Source organism: Diabrotica undecimpunctata, chromosome 3, assembly GCF_040954645.1.
Source record: "Diabrotica undecimpunctata isolate CICGRU chromosome 3, icDiaUnde3, whole genome shotgun sequence".
NCBI lineage: Eukaryota > Metazoa > Arthropoda > Insecta > Coleoptera > Chrysomelidae > Diabrotica > Diabrotica undecimpunctata.
Window position 1 is genome coordinate 106,598,541 of NC_092805.1, and position 15,290 is coordinate 106,613,830.

Here is a 15,290-nt window from a genome sequence, read left to right on the forward strand (position 1 = left end):
TACAGTTATTCATCATCCCCAAATGCACATGTGCCCATCATCGTCACCTGGATCGCAGCAACACCCACCATTGTTAGGCTAATGATATACGCAATATTAAGAAGTACAGCATAAATTTGTTCATTTTGCAATCTACATTCTGAGTATTCTATTCTTAAGACCTTCTTTACTGTACTTTTCCTTGAAACTCGAAAGTTACCTTGGGGATTTGATGTTGCAAAAATATTACTACCCTCTGAAACTTAAGAGCCAATGTGTAAGAATAAAACTCCAACTTTCTTTATGAGAAAATTGTGTAAGGCTTCGTCTTGCTCAGTCTCTCTGATGTGAGAACGTCTTAGCTTAATCGCAAATCTGAAAAATGAGTTTAGCTGAGACAAATAAGACGTGGTATTAGCTAATCATATTTATTATACGTTACAAATTAAATTAAATTTTAATATTAAATAAAAACGTAGCAAATCCTGCTCATAGCTTTATAAAAATGTGGAAATAATACTTATGGCATACATTGTTGGCTTCATGTAGTTATACAGCTTGTTGAATGTAATTAACTGGATGGGTGTAGACTACAGTTAGTGCGGTTGCTGGTTTCAAATACTGGTTGGAAAGTGGCAAAATGTGTAATGGATTATAAGTTCGGGGAGGAGTTTTCATAGTAGCGGTCACCTACTACAGTATATAAATCTCTATGGTCGACCATGTGGTTTAGGGAAGGCCTCTCTCGAACAAGTGGGACAAGAAAAATATAATTTAGGCCAAAAGACCTAATGGAGATTTAAACGGTATAAATGAATTTCAAAGCTAAAATGAATGATATTATAAAAACAAGTTTCCGTTTCTATTGGAGCGAAAACTGAAATTACAGAACGGAGTTGCCAACTGACAAATAAAGTTTGTAACCGTCTTTCCATCTTGTGCGGCTTGCATCCAGTTATTGCTAACACGCTTCAGGTCGTCAGTCCATCTGGTGGGTGGACGTCCTCTGCTCCGTATTGCTTCTTGTCTTGGTCTCTACTCTAAAATACGTTGTGTCCATCGGTTGTCTGATAAATTGGCGACGTATCCTGCCCAATTCCATTTTAACGAAGCGATTTTTTCGATGGCGTCTGTTGTTTTTGTTCTACGACGTATTTCTTCGTTTGGGATTCGGTCTCTCAGAAAGACACCCAACATCTGGTGTCTCCTTGTCGTACTCCTCGCTGTATACAGAATTTATTTCTATGATCTATTCGGCAGTCTGTCAATGCTTTTGACATTTTCTGATTGATTATGGTATCCAATGCTTTCTCGTAGTCGACAAATAATCAGTGCAAATGATTTTTGACTTTTTGACTGCAGACTTCTCTATCAGGTTATTTATCACTAGTAAGTGGTCGTTGGTGCTGTATCCCGATCTAAATCCAGCTTGTTCGCTAGGCCGATAGAAGTCTAATTTAGCGTCGTCTTTTTTTGATAATTTTTGTAAAAAGTTTATACAGGGTGGTCCTTAAGTAATTGTACAAAAAGAAACAGTAGATTCTACACTTTAAAATATTACGATTTAAGCTAAATTGCTTTAATAAAATGTTGATATTAAGAAAGATACAGGGTGTTAAAGTGCAAATTAAAAATTTTATTTTTGGCTATAACTTTCATGTTTGTAAACATTTATGCATAAAAATTTACAACTGGGTACTTTTAAATATGAGAAATTATAATTTGATGCACACTTTGATGTAGCGGATAGAGGGCGCCACATATGCCACATAAGTATGTGGCATAAATTTGCACTTAACTTTTTTGCTCTTTGAGTGAACTGTATTTGTGATACAAAATATTAAAGATACATTATTTCAACAAAAAAAGGTATACCTGTTAATAACTTTTAAACTCATTAGTTTTCGAGATAATCGCATTTAACAAATCAGCTGCATATTTCTGAGTTAAGGCAATTACCCCAGGCAACGAAGGAAAAATAGACAAAAACATTAATAAATCTAAATTTTGGTATAAAATACCAATAACTAAAGTTAATACTTACCGAAATATTAAATAAAATAAATATATCAGCAGGATAATTAATAATAGGATATGACAAAAAACAGAATAATAGGATTTTACATCAAACATTTCATATTTTAATTAAAGTCGCAATCAAAACATTTTGTTTACAAACCAAATTAAGAAATAGTTAAACTAAATTACTAAACTTTTTGTTAAAGTAAGTGTTCGATATGTCTACCATTTTCATTAATTCATTTGTCAATATATTCCATAAAAATCATCTCATATTAAATAGCATCATTGGTTCTAAAGAAACTGTTGCAGTATTTATTTCTTCCCATATTTGGTTGCAAATGTTTATGGCATTCTTATAGACACGTTGTTTTAATACGCCCCATACACCAAAATCAAGCGGATTAAATTCTGGGCTACGTGGTGGCTATAATGTATAATGGACGAATCTATATCCAAATCTTATAGTATATTATGTCGCAAAGTTTAAATAATGTATTAAACTGTGATGTATCTCATTCATTGGTTACTTATATACACTCATATAAGCTTACGAGTAACTATAATTACGTATCGAACAAATGGACTATTATGATAATGATGATAATATTATGAACTAACGAACTAATATTATGCTGAACTAAATTGCCTCTTTGTTTACTATATTTATAACAATATCGGTTATTAGGCCAACGATGATGTTTTTGTAAAAATGCTGAGTCTTTAAGGTAAGATTTGTAGCAAAAGTATTATGAAACAAGACACGTGTGTTATTTCATACCTGTGCTTTAGTTTCCATTTGTCATAATAAAAATGGGTAAACAACAATTTACGTAATGAATAATAAGTATTATTTTGGGTTTTTTTATAAATTAAATAATTATATCAATATCTCACCACATTGCCAAGGAATATGACTGCCACGTCCAATCCAACGTTCAGAAAAGGTATATTTAACTATGTTCTCAACGCCTTCTCTCTAGAATGTGGTGGTGTACCATCTTACATAAACCATATATTTTGGTTTTTCAGCATTTTACAATAGGGAAAAAGTAATACAACGCCAGTAGGTATAGAAATTTAAGAAGCGATAGAAAAGGGAAATTGTATACATGATGACGGCCAGCGTCTGAATACGGACACGGCACCTAAAGAAGAAGATGAAGAATATTTTCTCCAATAAGAAATTTAGCAGCCATAACAAAAATTTTGTAATGTTACATTATCATCTTTGAGTTGTTTTAATAAGAATAAACTATGAATTATGCTTATCTACAGGTATTGAGTGCTTTACCGCACAAATATCACAACTAAGAATTATGAGGCAGCTGACTTATAAAATGCGATTATCTCGAAAACGGTTAAATTTTGAGGTTACTAACAAGTATACCTTTTCTTTGTAAAAATAATGTATGTTTAATATTTTTTAACACAAATAGAGGTACTTTAAGAGCAAAAAAGTTAAGCGCAAGTCTATGCCACACCTGTGTCATATGTGGCGCCATCTATCAGTAACATTAATTTATGTATAAAATTATAATTTATCCTACTTAAAAGCGTCCAATTATAAATTTTTGTCCAAAAATATTTACAAACGTAAAAGTTATAGCGAAAAATAGAATTTTAAATTTCCACTTTAACACCCTGTATCTTTCTTAATATCAACATTTTATTAAAGCAAGTTGGCTTAAATCGTAATATTTTAAAGTGCAGAATCTATGGTTTCTGTTTGTACAATTACTTTAGGACCACCCTGTATATGTGTGAAAGCAAACTGATAGGACGGAAGTTTTTTATATCTGTTATGTCTCCTTGCTTGTTTTATAAAATAATGACTGCATTGTTCCATTGAGAATGAGTTTTTCCTTGGTAGATGCATTCGGTGAAAAGCTTGGTCAAAGCCTGGATAATTCTATTTCTACCTGGTTTGATAGCTTCGATCACTACTCCGTCATCGTCAGGGGATTTGTTATTTTTCATTTCTTAAAGTGCCGTTTTGATTTCGTATGGAGTTATTTCTGGCATTCATTTTGATCACTGGTTTGTGATTTTGAGCAGAGGCTGATCTTGCCTTTTGTCTGTGCTCTCATACATTTCTCGATAAAAGGATTCGACAACCTCAAGGATATTGGTTTTATCAGTAGTAATGTTTCCATCTTTGTTTTTTATTTTGTACATACTTTTGTTGTCTATGTTGTTCGTATTTCGCCTCAAAACTTTTAAACTTTTGCTTTCTTGAATTATTTTGCTAATTTCTCTTGTATTGTTTTCTTTTACGTCTTTTCGGATTGGCCGGTGGATATCTTTATTTAATTTCTTCATTGTTGCATAGTTGGAGCCGTATTTTTCGGTCAGCTGTCTTCTTTTATCTATTAGCTCTTTGGTATTTTGCTTTATGGGTCAGAACGATCGGGCAGCACTCCCTTTCCATTTCTTTTAGAGCCTTAATTATGCCTCATTTGCTTGATCTACATCTTCTATTTCATCTTGCAAGTCTTGTATATGTCTGGTTAGTATATCTTCATACAGGTCATAGACGGGTCGTTGAGATCATAGACGTTTTATATATGTCTATGACATAGAATAGAATGGAGTATAGAATTGAAACAAGTACAAATTAAAATTGGAATTTAGATTATGACAGAATATTTAGTAAATAGAATGTTAAGCCAACTATTTTTAGAATAAAAATAGTAAAATAAAACAGAAAATTAACAAATGAATAAAAATTAAAAGAAATTAGAATATTTTAATAAATTTTTAGAAATTGTTAATAATAGTGTTGATTACCCTGGTCTGCTTTCAGTTATCGGAATACGTGATCTCACTAGAAATATCAGATCAGAAACTTTGTTCCATTTACTTTTTCATTTTTCACAGAAAAACTATGTTGTTCACTCCTATCTGTCACGTATGTGAAGGTTAGCCAACTGTTTTGAAAGACACTTTGGTATGGAGCTTGTAGTCATTTTATACTCTCTCTCTCCCTCTCTTTCTCTCTCTCTATCTTTCTCTCTTTTTCACTCTCTCTCTCTTTCTCTCTCTCTCTCTCTCGCTTTCTCTCTTTTCTCGTTCTCTCTTTTCTTTCTCTCTCTTCTCTCTCTCTTCTCTCTCTCTCTCTCTCTCTCTCTCTCTCTCTCTCTCTCTCTCTCTCGAACTTGGTCAAAAATAAATAATTGGAAAATATGAAAGAATGTGACTCATTTGTGTTTTAAAAGTTTTAAATCGTCTTACGTGACATTAATATTAATTTGGTTATTTTCAGCTCTTCGACACAATCCGCAAAGAACGGCCCCTAGATCTTCATAAAGTATTGCCCATAGAAGGTGACATCACACAACCGGAATTAAACATAAGCGCCAACGACAGAGCCATACTGGAGCGCAGCGTCAATATAGTTTTCCATAGCGCGGCAACTGTGAAATTCGACGAAAAGCTCAAACTGTCAGTTACGATCAACATGTTAGGCACGCAACGGCTCATCGAGCTTTGTAAGCGGATGGATCATCTCGAAGCACTGGTAAGTTATAAATTCTATTTATTTTTCGATTACCTGTTCTTTTCAACTTTCCATTGGATATATCAGATGAAAATCTATCATAGTCTGTCGTTGATTGCTAGAGTCTTCGCAGACCAGTCCAAAAATCTTTATCTTGGATAATTTTTACAAGGAAAATGGAAACGATATCAAACACGGCTGATACAAACGGTTCTTTTAAGAACCAACTGACCAGAAGTCTTGGAAACATCACCAAGATTATTTGACTAACTATAGAAATAATTTGGACAGAAATAAGCGAATACGTTATTGATAATAATGATTATGTAGTTGCTATCCAGAAAACTTATACCGCTAAAGTTCATGAAAAGAAGAAAATATATTCTCTTGCAAGAGCCATTTATCATTATGTGCATGGCGTTATTAGGTATGTTAGAAGTATAATTGAATCAGTTTAGTTAGTATCAACAACTCTATCTCTGTTATTCATATGGTTACAATTAAAGTAGGGGATCTAACAGTGATTATCATAATACCAATACCAAATTAAACCCTGCTATGTATGTCTTAGGTTTCAATAGCCATCACGAAGCTTAGTTACGCCGTTAATGACGACGAAGGGAATTCCCTATCCTGGGACTGGGTTCAACTCGACAATCTTAAGCTAGTCTTCGATGTAAAGGAGAAACGCTCGTTTAGATCAGCTGCCTGGAAAACAGATTCAAATCCTGATTTATGTTTTTTGAGTCGAGAAGGTCAAACCAGCTTTCGTTAAAATGAAAGAAATCTTTAACAGTCACAATATAATTGGAAATAAAATTTCGTTTACTACAATGTTATGGGTGTGTTATGGATATTAACTTAAGCATCACTCAAGAGATTCGAAGGATTTGAATTGTGGTGTTATAGACGCATGTTGAGGATTTCCTGGATATACAAAGTTACCAACGAAGAAGCTCTGCACAAAACGGGCAAAGAGCGCGAACTGTCATAACCATAAAACGTCGCAAACTGGAATACTTGGGCCATATAATGCGTAATGATCAACGATACGACCTACTTCGGATCATACTTCAAGCTAAGGTGAATAGAAAAAGTGGTTCAGGAAAAAGAAGAATATCCTGGCTTCATATCCTCCGAAATTGGTTTATTTTGAGCACTACCGGACTTTTGTGAACAGGAGTCAACATAGTCAAAATAGCCATGTTAGTGTCCAACATTCGTAACGGATAGTTATCATCAACCACGTCAATGCTCGAGAAAAGTCCATAATAAGGATCCATAAGAACGACCTGTCTTCCTAAAAGTAGGTCTCGAAGTACTAATTATTATATCTGTAAATACCTATAATAGAGCAAAGTCCATACAAACTGAGATAGCATTAGAAAAAGCTATCATCTAAGCTGCAAAAAGCCATGCTAAGACGCTATAGAAAAAAATATATACCATGATAGGACGACCATGCAGACTATACAGGAAGGTTCAATAATAAGAAAACTCGAAAATAGCTGATGAGTTGTTATCGCTTCTTGGCGTAGCAAACACAACAAAAATGGAGGCGTGCAACTTAAAATTTAGGCTTCAGACATGGGTAGAAAGACGTAAAGTCTGCTGAGGAAACTTAATGATGTACAACGCTAATAAACAACAAAACAAGCTCAATTACTCCTTAGAACTCCAATTAGATAGCTGCCACAACAGTGAACTTACCCGAACCCCATCCCATAAAACACATACTATTAACTTCTTAAAAGTGAAATAGAAAACAAACAGTCTCTGGAGGAGGACTTCAGCAGAGAATTTGAAATGCCAAAGACAATGGCAAAAAGGTAGTAATTTATAACCTACAGAGTAAGCTAGTTTTAGACCCAATCGGAATTGTTATTACGAGAAAAAAAGCCAGCTTTTAGAATCGTCTCAAAACATCCGTGATGTTTATAAAGCTCACATCAGCTTATAATATAGTGTGCAGAGAAGGACTCTTTAACAAGTTCCTACAAATAATTCCTTACAAGACAACTGCTTCGATTAATCAACCAGATGTTGTGTGACAGAAGATTCCAAGTTTTGCCAAAATAAGTAAAAAGAGAACTCAAAAATAGTCTCCCACATTCCTTGCACCACTTCTTTTGAACCTTCACATCTCGGATCTTCCACATACCAGTTCTCGCTAATTTTGCGATGCTATGCTGATGATATAATATCTGCTACTAGGAATAACTTCGTAGGACCCACAGATAAAACGCAAGAATAAAAAATTATGGAATACCGATGTATACTCTTTTCATCCCAATAATATAATGCCACAGGAAAATTTAAGTATCACGTTCCAAGACAAAGCACTCCCAAATAATCAATATCCTAAATACCTAGGAATTATACTAGACACTAGACCTCTCCTTTAAGAAACTTCTCGAAAAAGTCTCTGCCAAATTGAAAACGAGAAATATTATTATTCAAAAACTTTGTGAGACAAATTCGGGATCTTCAGCTGCTACTCTTCTATGTTCATCGATGGCTATTCTGTAGCGGAATTTTATCCTCCCGTATGTATAAACAGCCCTTACACACAGTATGTTAATACTTAACTCCAACAGGGGCTAGTACTATCAGGAATAGTAAGATTTAGTCTCCAGATTTTAACTGCGACCATGACAAACTATACAATACATTACTTCTGACTGCTCTCTACGGGCATATTCAGGACCATGAAATGGCATCCTTGAAGCAACACCTGAAGCAATAAACTGGATATGTAATCTCGACATCCTCGTTTCATAAATATATTTTAATATTATTTGTATTAATTTCATTTTCATTAAGCAGTTTTAAAATGTTTTTGAACATTATATGTTATTTCACGAGTAGATTTCTTCGAGTTCCTATAAAATGTGCAAATTTTGATTATGCTACTTTAGCAAATAGTTCTTAAATATTTTGGTGTTTTAACTTAACTTATTCTCTATCTTTTTTAGGTACACGTATCAACAGCATACTGCAACTGTGATAGATCCGAGGTGAAAGAAACAATTTACCCTCCTCCCATTGGACCGGACCAGGTAGTAACGTTAGTTGAAGCTTTGGATGAAGACTTGGTGGATTCTTTCACGTCGAAATTGATAGGCAAGAGGCCCAACACTTACACATTCACAAAAGCGCTGGCGGAGTGTTGGTTACAAAAAAATAAAGGCGACTTACCCATAGTCATTATTAGACCGAGTATAGTTTTAAGCAGTATTAACGAGCCCCTCAGTGGTTGGGTCGACAACTGGAACGGTCCTACAGGTAGGAATAACTTTTTGTATACTTCTTCCTCCTTCATTTTAGGAAATTTTACCGTTTTATCTAGCCAGTGGTTCAATTTCCTACTGCTGATTTATCTCGAGTGATTCTCTTCTTCCATTGTGTTCTTAGTTTCATTACACTTCCTCCCTAATTTTAGGAAATTTTACAATTTTATCTAGTGAATGCGTTAATTTCCTACTGCTGATTTATCTCGAGTAATTCTCCTCTTTCATTGTGTTCATATTTTCATTACATTTCCTATTTCATTTTAGGAAATTTTATAGTTTTATCCAGCCAGTGGTTCAATTTCCTACTGCTAATTTATCTCGAGCGATTCTCATCACTCTTCCTTCTTACATTGTGATCATATTTTTTTATAACATTTTGTTTACCAAACTATTGATAGCTGTCATCGATACTTTCTCTTTCTAGGAGTATCTTTTCAGCTATTTATTAATTTCTGTTGTTTCCAGTGGTTTTTTATACTTCTGGTCTAGTTTTTGCATTGTATGTCAATACTAAGTCTTATAGCTGTGTTGTACATTCTAAATCTGGTCTCAATGCTATGATGTTTTTATTTCACTATCGAAACTTTCATCGAAACATCGACTTTTTGTACCATTTAGACATTCTGTCATTTTTGCTGCTCTTGTTTCTTGAATAACCCCAAACGAACTCATCCCAATATCGCCAGCGTCTACTTGTTTTGGCAGTTATACTAAATATGTTATTGAAAACATTAATTAAAATTATTTTGTTGTTTTTGATTTATAGGAATTATAGCAGCTGCAGGTAAAGGACTCATCAGGACCATGTTGTGCGATCCAAATAAAGTAGCAGACTTTGTACCTGTAGATATGGTCATTAATTTGATGATAGTGTCGGCGTGGAGGATAGGAACTACACCAAATAAAGATATAACAATTTATAATTGTGTCACAGGTAAGATATATATATATATATATATATATATATATATATATATATATATATATATATATATATATATGTATATATATATATATATATATATATGTATATATATATATATATATATATATATATATATATATATATATGTATATATATATATATATATATATATATATATATATATATATATATATATATATGTATATATTATGATTATGATTATTTATGTAGTATCAGAGTCGTTATTACTGAGGCGGATTAGTCGCCATTATTATTTTTCTTAGTTTGTAGTTTTGATATTTTTTTAAACACTTCGTTTTAATTGGTTTACAATTCGTTATTTTCTTTATAAGTCAGTCGGTGTTAGTTCGAGTATAATACTAATTCAGTTCAATCTTTGTGATTTAAATGCTTTTAAGTTTTTCTATCTTGTTCTTCTGTTTTTATTTTCCATTTGGCCATGGTTTTTATTTTCCTTTAAGTTCCTTCTCACTATTTTTATCATTTCTCTTTCTGGTGTAGGACTATTTTATCTTCAGTGTTGGCATCCTTTTTTTTACATACGTCAAATTTTTATATTACTCATAATTAAAAACACACAATCTGCTGATCCAAAAGAAAACGATTTTATTAAATTAAACACTTTTCTCTATTGTAATACATCATCATCATCATGCAACCTCTTCTGTCCACTGATGGACATAGGTCTCTCCCATTTTTCGCCACTCTTCACGGTTCTGTGCTTCTTGTTGCCATTTCTTGGTTGGTGGTCGTCCTCTGCTGCGTTTGTCTTCTCTTGGGCGCCAGTCAATTAGTTTTCTGGTCCATCTTGTGTCTTTCAGTCTCGCTATGTGACCTGCCCAATTCCATTTCAGCTTGGCTATACGTTCGACGACATCACTGATACCTGTTCTTTTCCTTAAGTCTTGATTCCTTATTTTGTCTTTAATTGTAATACAAAGGAAGCTTAAAATAAACTATAGATATTATTTATTGAGAATAGTAAACATTTTTTTTTATAAAAAAAAACTTTACAACTTAAAATAACACAGGCCAACAAAGTCTTTAGCAGCAATTAATAATGAGTGATAGGAATTTTTACGTTGTATGTTGTAATAATTTAACTACCCTCTGAAAGTTGGGAGAATATGTATAAAAATAAAACTGCAACTTTCTTCGGGAATTGTTTTCGCTCCGTCTAGCTCAGCCTCTCAGATGTGAGAACGTCTTATCTTAATTGCTAATCTGAAAAATGAGTTTGACTGGGACATATACAACAGGATATTAAGTAATCATATTTATTGCACATTAAAAAAATAAAATGAAGTTTTAATATTAAATAAAAACGAAGTCAATCCTGCCTATAGCTTTACACAAATTTGAAATGGATACTTATAGCTTCATGTAATTGATAGGATAACTTGTTAATGGCTTCAGATGCTCGTTGGATGGATTGCAGCCAGTTGTAGTTTGAAGCAGCTATTGAGTTTTGCAGGGTATCCGTTATGCTATTGTTGTTATCCCATTGTGTGGTGCACCATGAGCCTTCACAAGAAAAGTTTATTATGGCAAAAAAATGTAAAACGAGAAACCTTGTGTTAGCGACTGCATACGTTTTAATCATTTCCTTGCCATAGACAAAGCGTTTTTTTTTAAACGACAAAGCTGATGGCAAAGATAACTGAATTAATATAATTATTGTTAAAATAAATTAGTTAAAATGATTAAAAGAAAGAACCTACATGCATATACGTATCTGAAAGTTGGAAATAAAGCATGGCTTGGAGATTAGGATATGTATATGAAAGAAATATTATGACAGATACGTAAAAAATAATAAACCACAAATATGAAATTTGTGACCCCAGAGAAGAAATTTAACTATGTAAATAAATTTATTAACAGAAATTCGCTATAAGACTATAACGCTATAGCTGACAAATTTATTTTATCGCTTGAAGTGGGGCATATACCTTTTATATAATGTGTATGTCATAGAGTAGAATGGAATAGATATGGAGTCTGAATACGGGGTATATCATATTTTATCTGTTCTGACTTCCTACTAACTTGACGAGAATTAGATTCCTTGTTTTGATCAATACGTCATATTAAAACTGTTTTATATATTTCCTTCAAATCTTACTTTTCCGTTACTGTTCAAATCTTCAATTTTTATTTGTACATTACATTATTTCAGTTTCAGTCTCCATTTTAGTTATATGAAAGATTCTTGTAAAGTATAATATAACAGCAGTGGCGTGAAAAACTCCGTCTACCCCCTCTTCCCGCAGAATTGGAATTGGGACCCTCCTTTAAAAAATTACTAAATGCGATATGTGTTAATGTATTCATGCATTGTTTATAACAACTTACATTTTTCATCTTTATTGGTATAGAATAAAATAGAACAAAAATTAATAAATGAATACATTACATAGTATTATTCTATGAGATGAACAAGTTTCTTCGTGCAGTACTATCACCAAATATATCTACAATTTTATTAATATCTATCTGATGGGCAACTTCATTTTCAATACTTATAAGCGCTAGAGAAGGATAACCGTGCTTCCGACAGTGTACTACGAAAATATGATTTTTATTAATTTAAGTTTAGAAAAAAATCTCTCTGAACTAGCGGTCGTGACGGGTAAAGTTAAAAACAAGATGTACGCATGACACAATACTGGTATGCAAGCACTAGTGCAATAAAAATCTATAACGATAATTTTGGCTGCATCATAAATAGAGTTCGCCGATTCCAACTGTGTCCTTAATGATTTTCTAACCAATTGCAGTTGCTCCAAAAACTCTTTACTTCAATTTGACGGGTACGCAGCAACTAATTTACTGGCTTCTGCAAAAAATTTTGGATTCGATTTAAAAAGATATCCATTTCTAGGACTTCTACCACTTTTAAGACTTTAAAATCATCGTTCACTTTGTACATACTTATAAATCTAGCTTGAATTTGTTGAATGACTACATTGAGATTTCCGAAAAACACGCCTACTCTATATCGTTCTTCAGGGTTTGCGATTCGTTGATCTTGTAATAATTCATCAAAATGGTTCTTAACTCTACAAAACCTTTGAATTTTAAAAGAGAAGGCAAGCCACAATTAGTAGCAAAATCTTTGGATTCTTTTAAAAATGACGTATAGTTTTGCTAAGATTTGTTAAAAATTCTTTACAGTTATGTAAAAGCACTGTTACGTGTGAGAGATCCATACTTTTGGAAAATAGTTAGAAAGACAAATTCAAACTGTTCCATTTTACTTTTTAAATTATTAGCTGTCATTTTCTCCTCACGATCTGTGCTAGTTTATTTATTTTAGACAGTGTTTTTAAAATTATGTATTTCTGCTTTACACCAACCAAAGTTTAAAATCTGGTTGGACGTTTTTCTGCATTTTTAGCAAATGATCCCATCTTTTAATGGTTTGCCAAAAAAAAAAAAATATAAATACTTTGTATGGTATCGTAGTAATCGCGGACTTATATATTATTTCTTGTGTCCTGCAACAATAAAATTTAAATTATGAGATGCACAATGGATGTATGCAGCTTGGGGTTGGGCGGCCTTAATTTTCTTTTCCACTTCGGAATAATGGCCACTCATCGGTTTTTTGCGAATAGCACAACTAGTAACGCGGTAATTCAGTTCCAGCAGGAGATTTAAAACAATAAAAGTTTTCCTAAAAACAACGGTTATTGGCGTCTTTTGGGAATGGCCTTTTAGGTCTAGATGGCCCATGCTGTAGTATTTGTGTTTTTTTTTTATTTTTGGTAATTTTTGTTTTTGTTCAGATTTTTGAGCACGTAGCTTTTATATTCCGTCTTAGAACTCGTTCTGTCACCTACAGATATATTACAATGCGAGCGATATTGCAAGTGTAAGTGTTATAATTTCCTTATATTACCGTTTATCTGTTGAGAGATTGTCCAATGATTACACAAGAAAGTCGTCAATAATTGATAAATAAGTGCGTACCAAATTGATGCAACTGTAACCTTAAAACAACACAAAATGCACACAACCAAACAAACGCGTTTCTAGATGTAGAAATATTGTTCTAAAATTCGCAAAATTGCAATTCTCAAACCTTTCAATAGTCACGTACCACACAAGCTTCATGCTGCTGGGCCTCTGTTACGCCTCTGTATAACAGTTATACGTACGTCTTTGTTGTAGTTCCATATTGTTTCCAGTATCCGAATTCATTCTATTATTATTTTTTTGTCTAAAATCATTTTAGAGTGGTTATTATTGATAAGTACAGTTTAGTAGTACAATTATTCTGTAGCTCTCACCTTCCTCCATATCAACTTTTTGACGGCAGATTTTTTTGGTGTCCCATTCTTATAGCAATGCTTTGTACGAATATTAGCTTTATTAGTTGAGAAAATATTCTTCTTCTTCTTCTTCGCCTTCTGTCGTCCATGTTTGGACATAGGCCTCTCCCAACTCACTCCATCCAGCTATTCTTTTAATGTCATCAACCCATCTCATCTGTGGTCGTCCTCTTAGTCGTCTACTTTCGTAAGGTCTCCAATGTTGTATTGTAGTATTCCAACGTTGGTCTTTTTGTCTAGCAGTGTGGCTCGCGAAGCTCCATTTAAGTTTGGCAATTTTTGTTGTTATGTCCTCGACTTTTGTTTTGGATCTTACCCAGTCGTTCCTCTTTTTATCTGACAGTCGTATACCTAACATTGCTCTTTCCATTGTTCTTTGTGTTGTGGCTAGTTTATTCATGTTTGCCTAGGTTAGGGTCCAGGTTTGACATCCTGTGGATGTTATGGATTATTATTATTACGGGGTTATGCACTGTGAATACGGAGAGGGTACAACCCCCTTCGCATTCGCGGATGACCTCGCTGTACTGGTAGTGGCCCGGGATGAGCCAGATCTCAAATACCGGGTTCGAAACGCAGGCGGCGTCGTAAAAAAATGGATGACGCAGCACGGACTGAAACTTGCGACAGAGAAAACCGAAGCCATAATTCTGAAGGGGACAAGGAACAGGCAAAATATTGAATTAAAATGTGCGGGAGCATGTCTAACACCTAAGAAACAAGTAAAGTATCTAGGAGTGACATTGCACCAGAATGGAAAATGGGGAGACCACGTGCGGGAGGTGGTCCGGAAGGCTGCGAATAGTACGGCTGCGTTGGGGAGGGTGATGCCGAACATTGGAGGACCCAAATCCGAAAGGAGGAGGGTCTTACACGGTGTTGTACAGTCGATCGTCCTCTACGCGGCACCAGTCTGGAGCGAGGCGGTAGAGATAACTGCCTATAGGAGTCTCATGACACGAGTAGACAGAACAAGTCTATTGCGAGTGGCATGCGCCTACAGGACTGTGTCTGCGGCAGCCTTATGAACCATCACTGGATGTGTTCCGTTGCATGTTTTGGCGGTGGAAAGAAAAGAGCTTTATGAGAGAAGAGGTCCAAACCTTACTGTGGCCGAGAAAAGATAGGAAAGGGAAAGGTCAGTTGAAAGATGGCAAGAAGAATGGAACAACACGGAAGATGTGGCACAGTGGACGAAAATGTTGATCCCGAACATA

General features: G+C 34.0%; 1 protein-coding gene across 3 annotated transcripts in view; it reads left to right on the top strand.

Moving 5' to 3' along the window:
• LOC140437162 (putative fatty acyl-CoA reductase CG5065) overlaps positions 1 to 15,290 on the top strand; it is a 152,260-nt gene that overhangs the window by 123,300 nt on the left and 13,670 nt on the right. For all 3 annotated transcript variants that reach the window (XM_072526504.1, XM_072526505.1, XM_072526506.1), the window contains exons 3-5: positions 5,264 to 5,518; positions 8,473 to 8,782; positions 9,557 to 9,724. In XM_072526504.1, the coding sequence (XP_072382605.1) occupies positions 5,264 to 5,518; positions 8,473 to 8,782; positions 9,557 to 9,724 (733 nt within the window). The remainder of the gene's footprint in view (positions 1 to 5,263; positions 5,519 to 8,472; positions 8,783 to 9,556; positions 9,725 to 15,290) is intronic.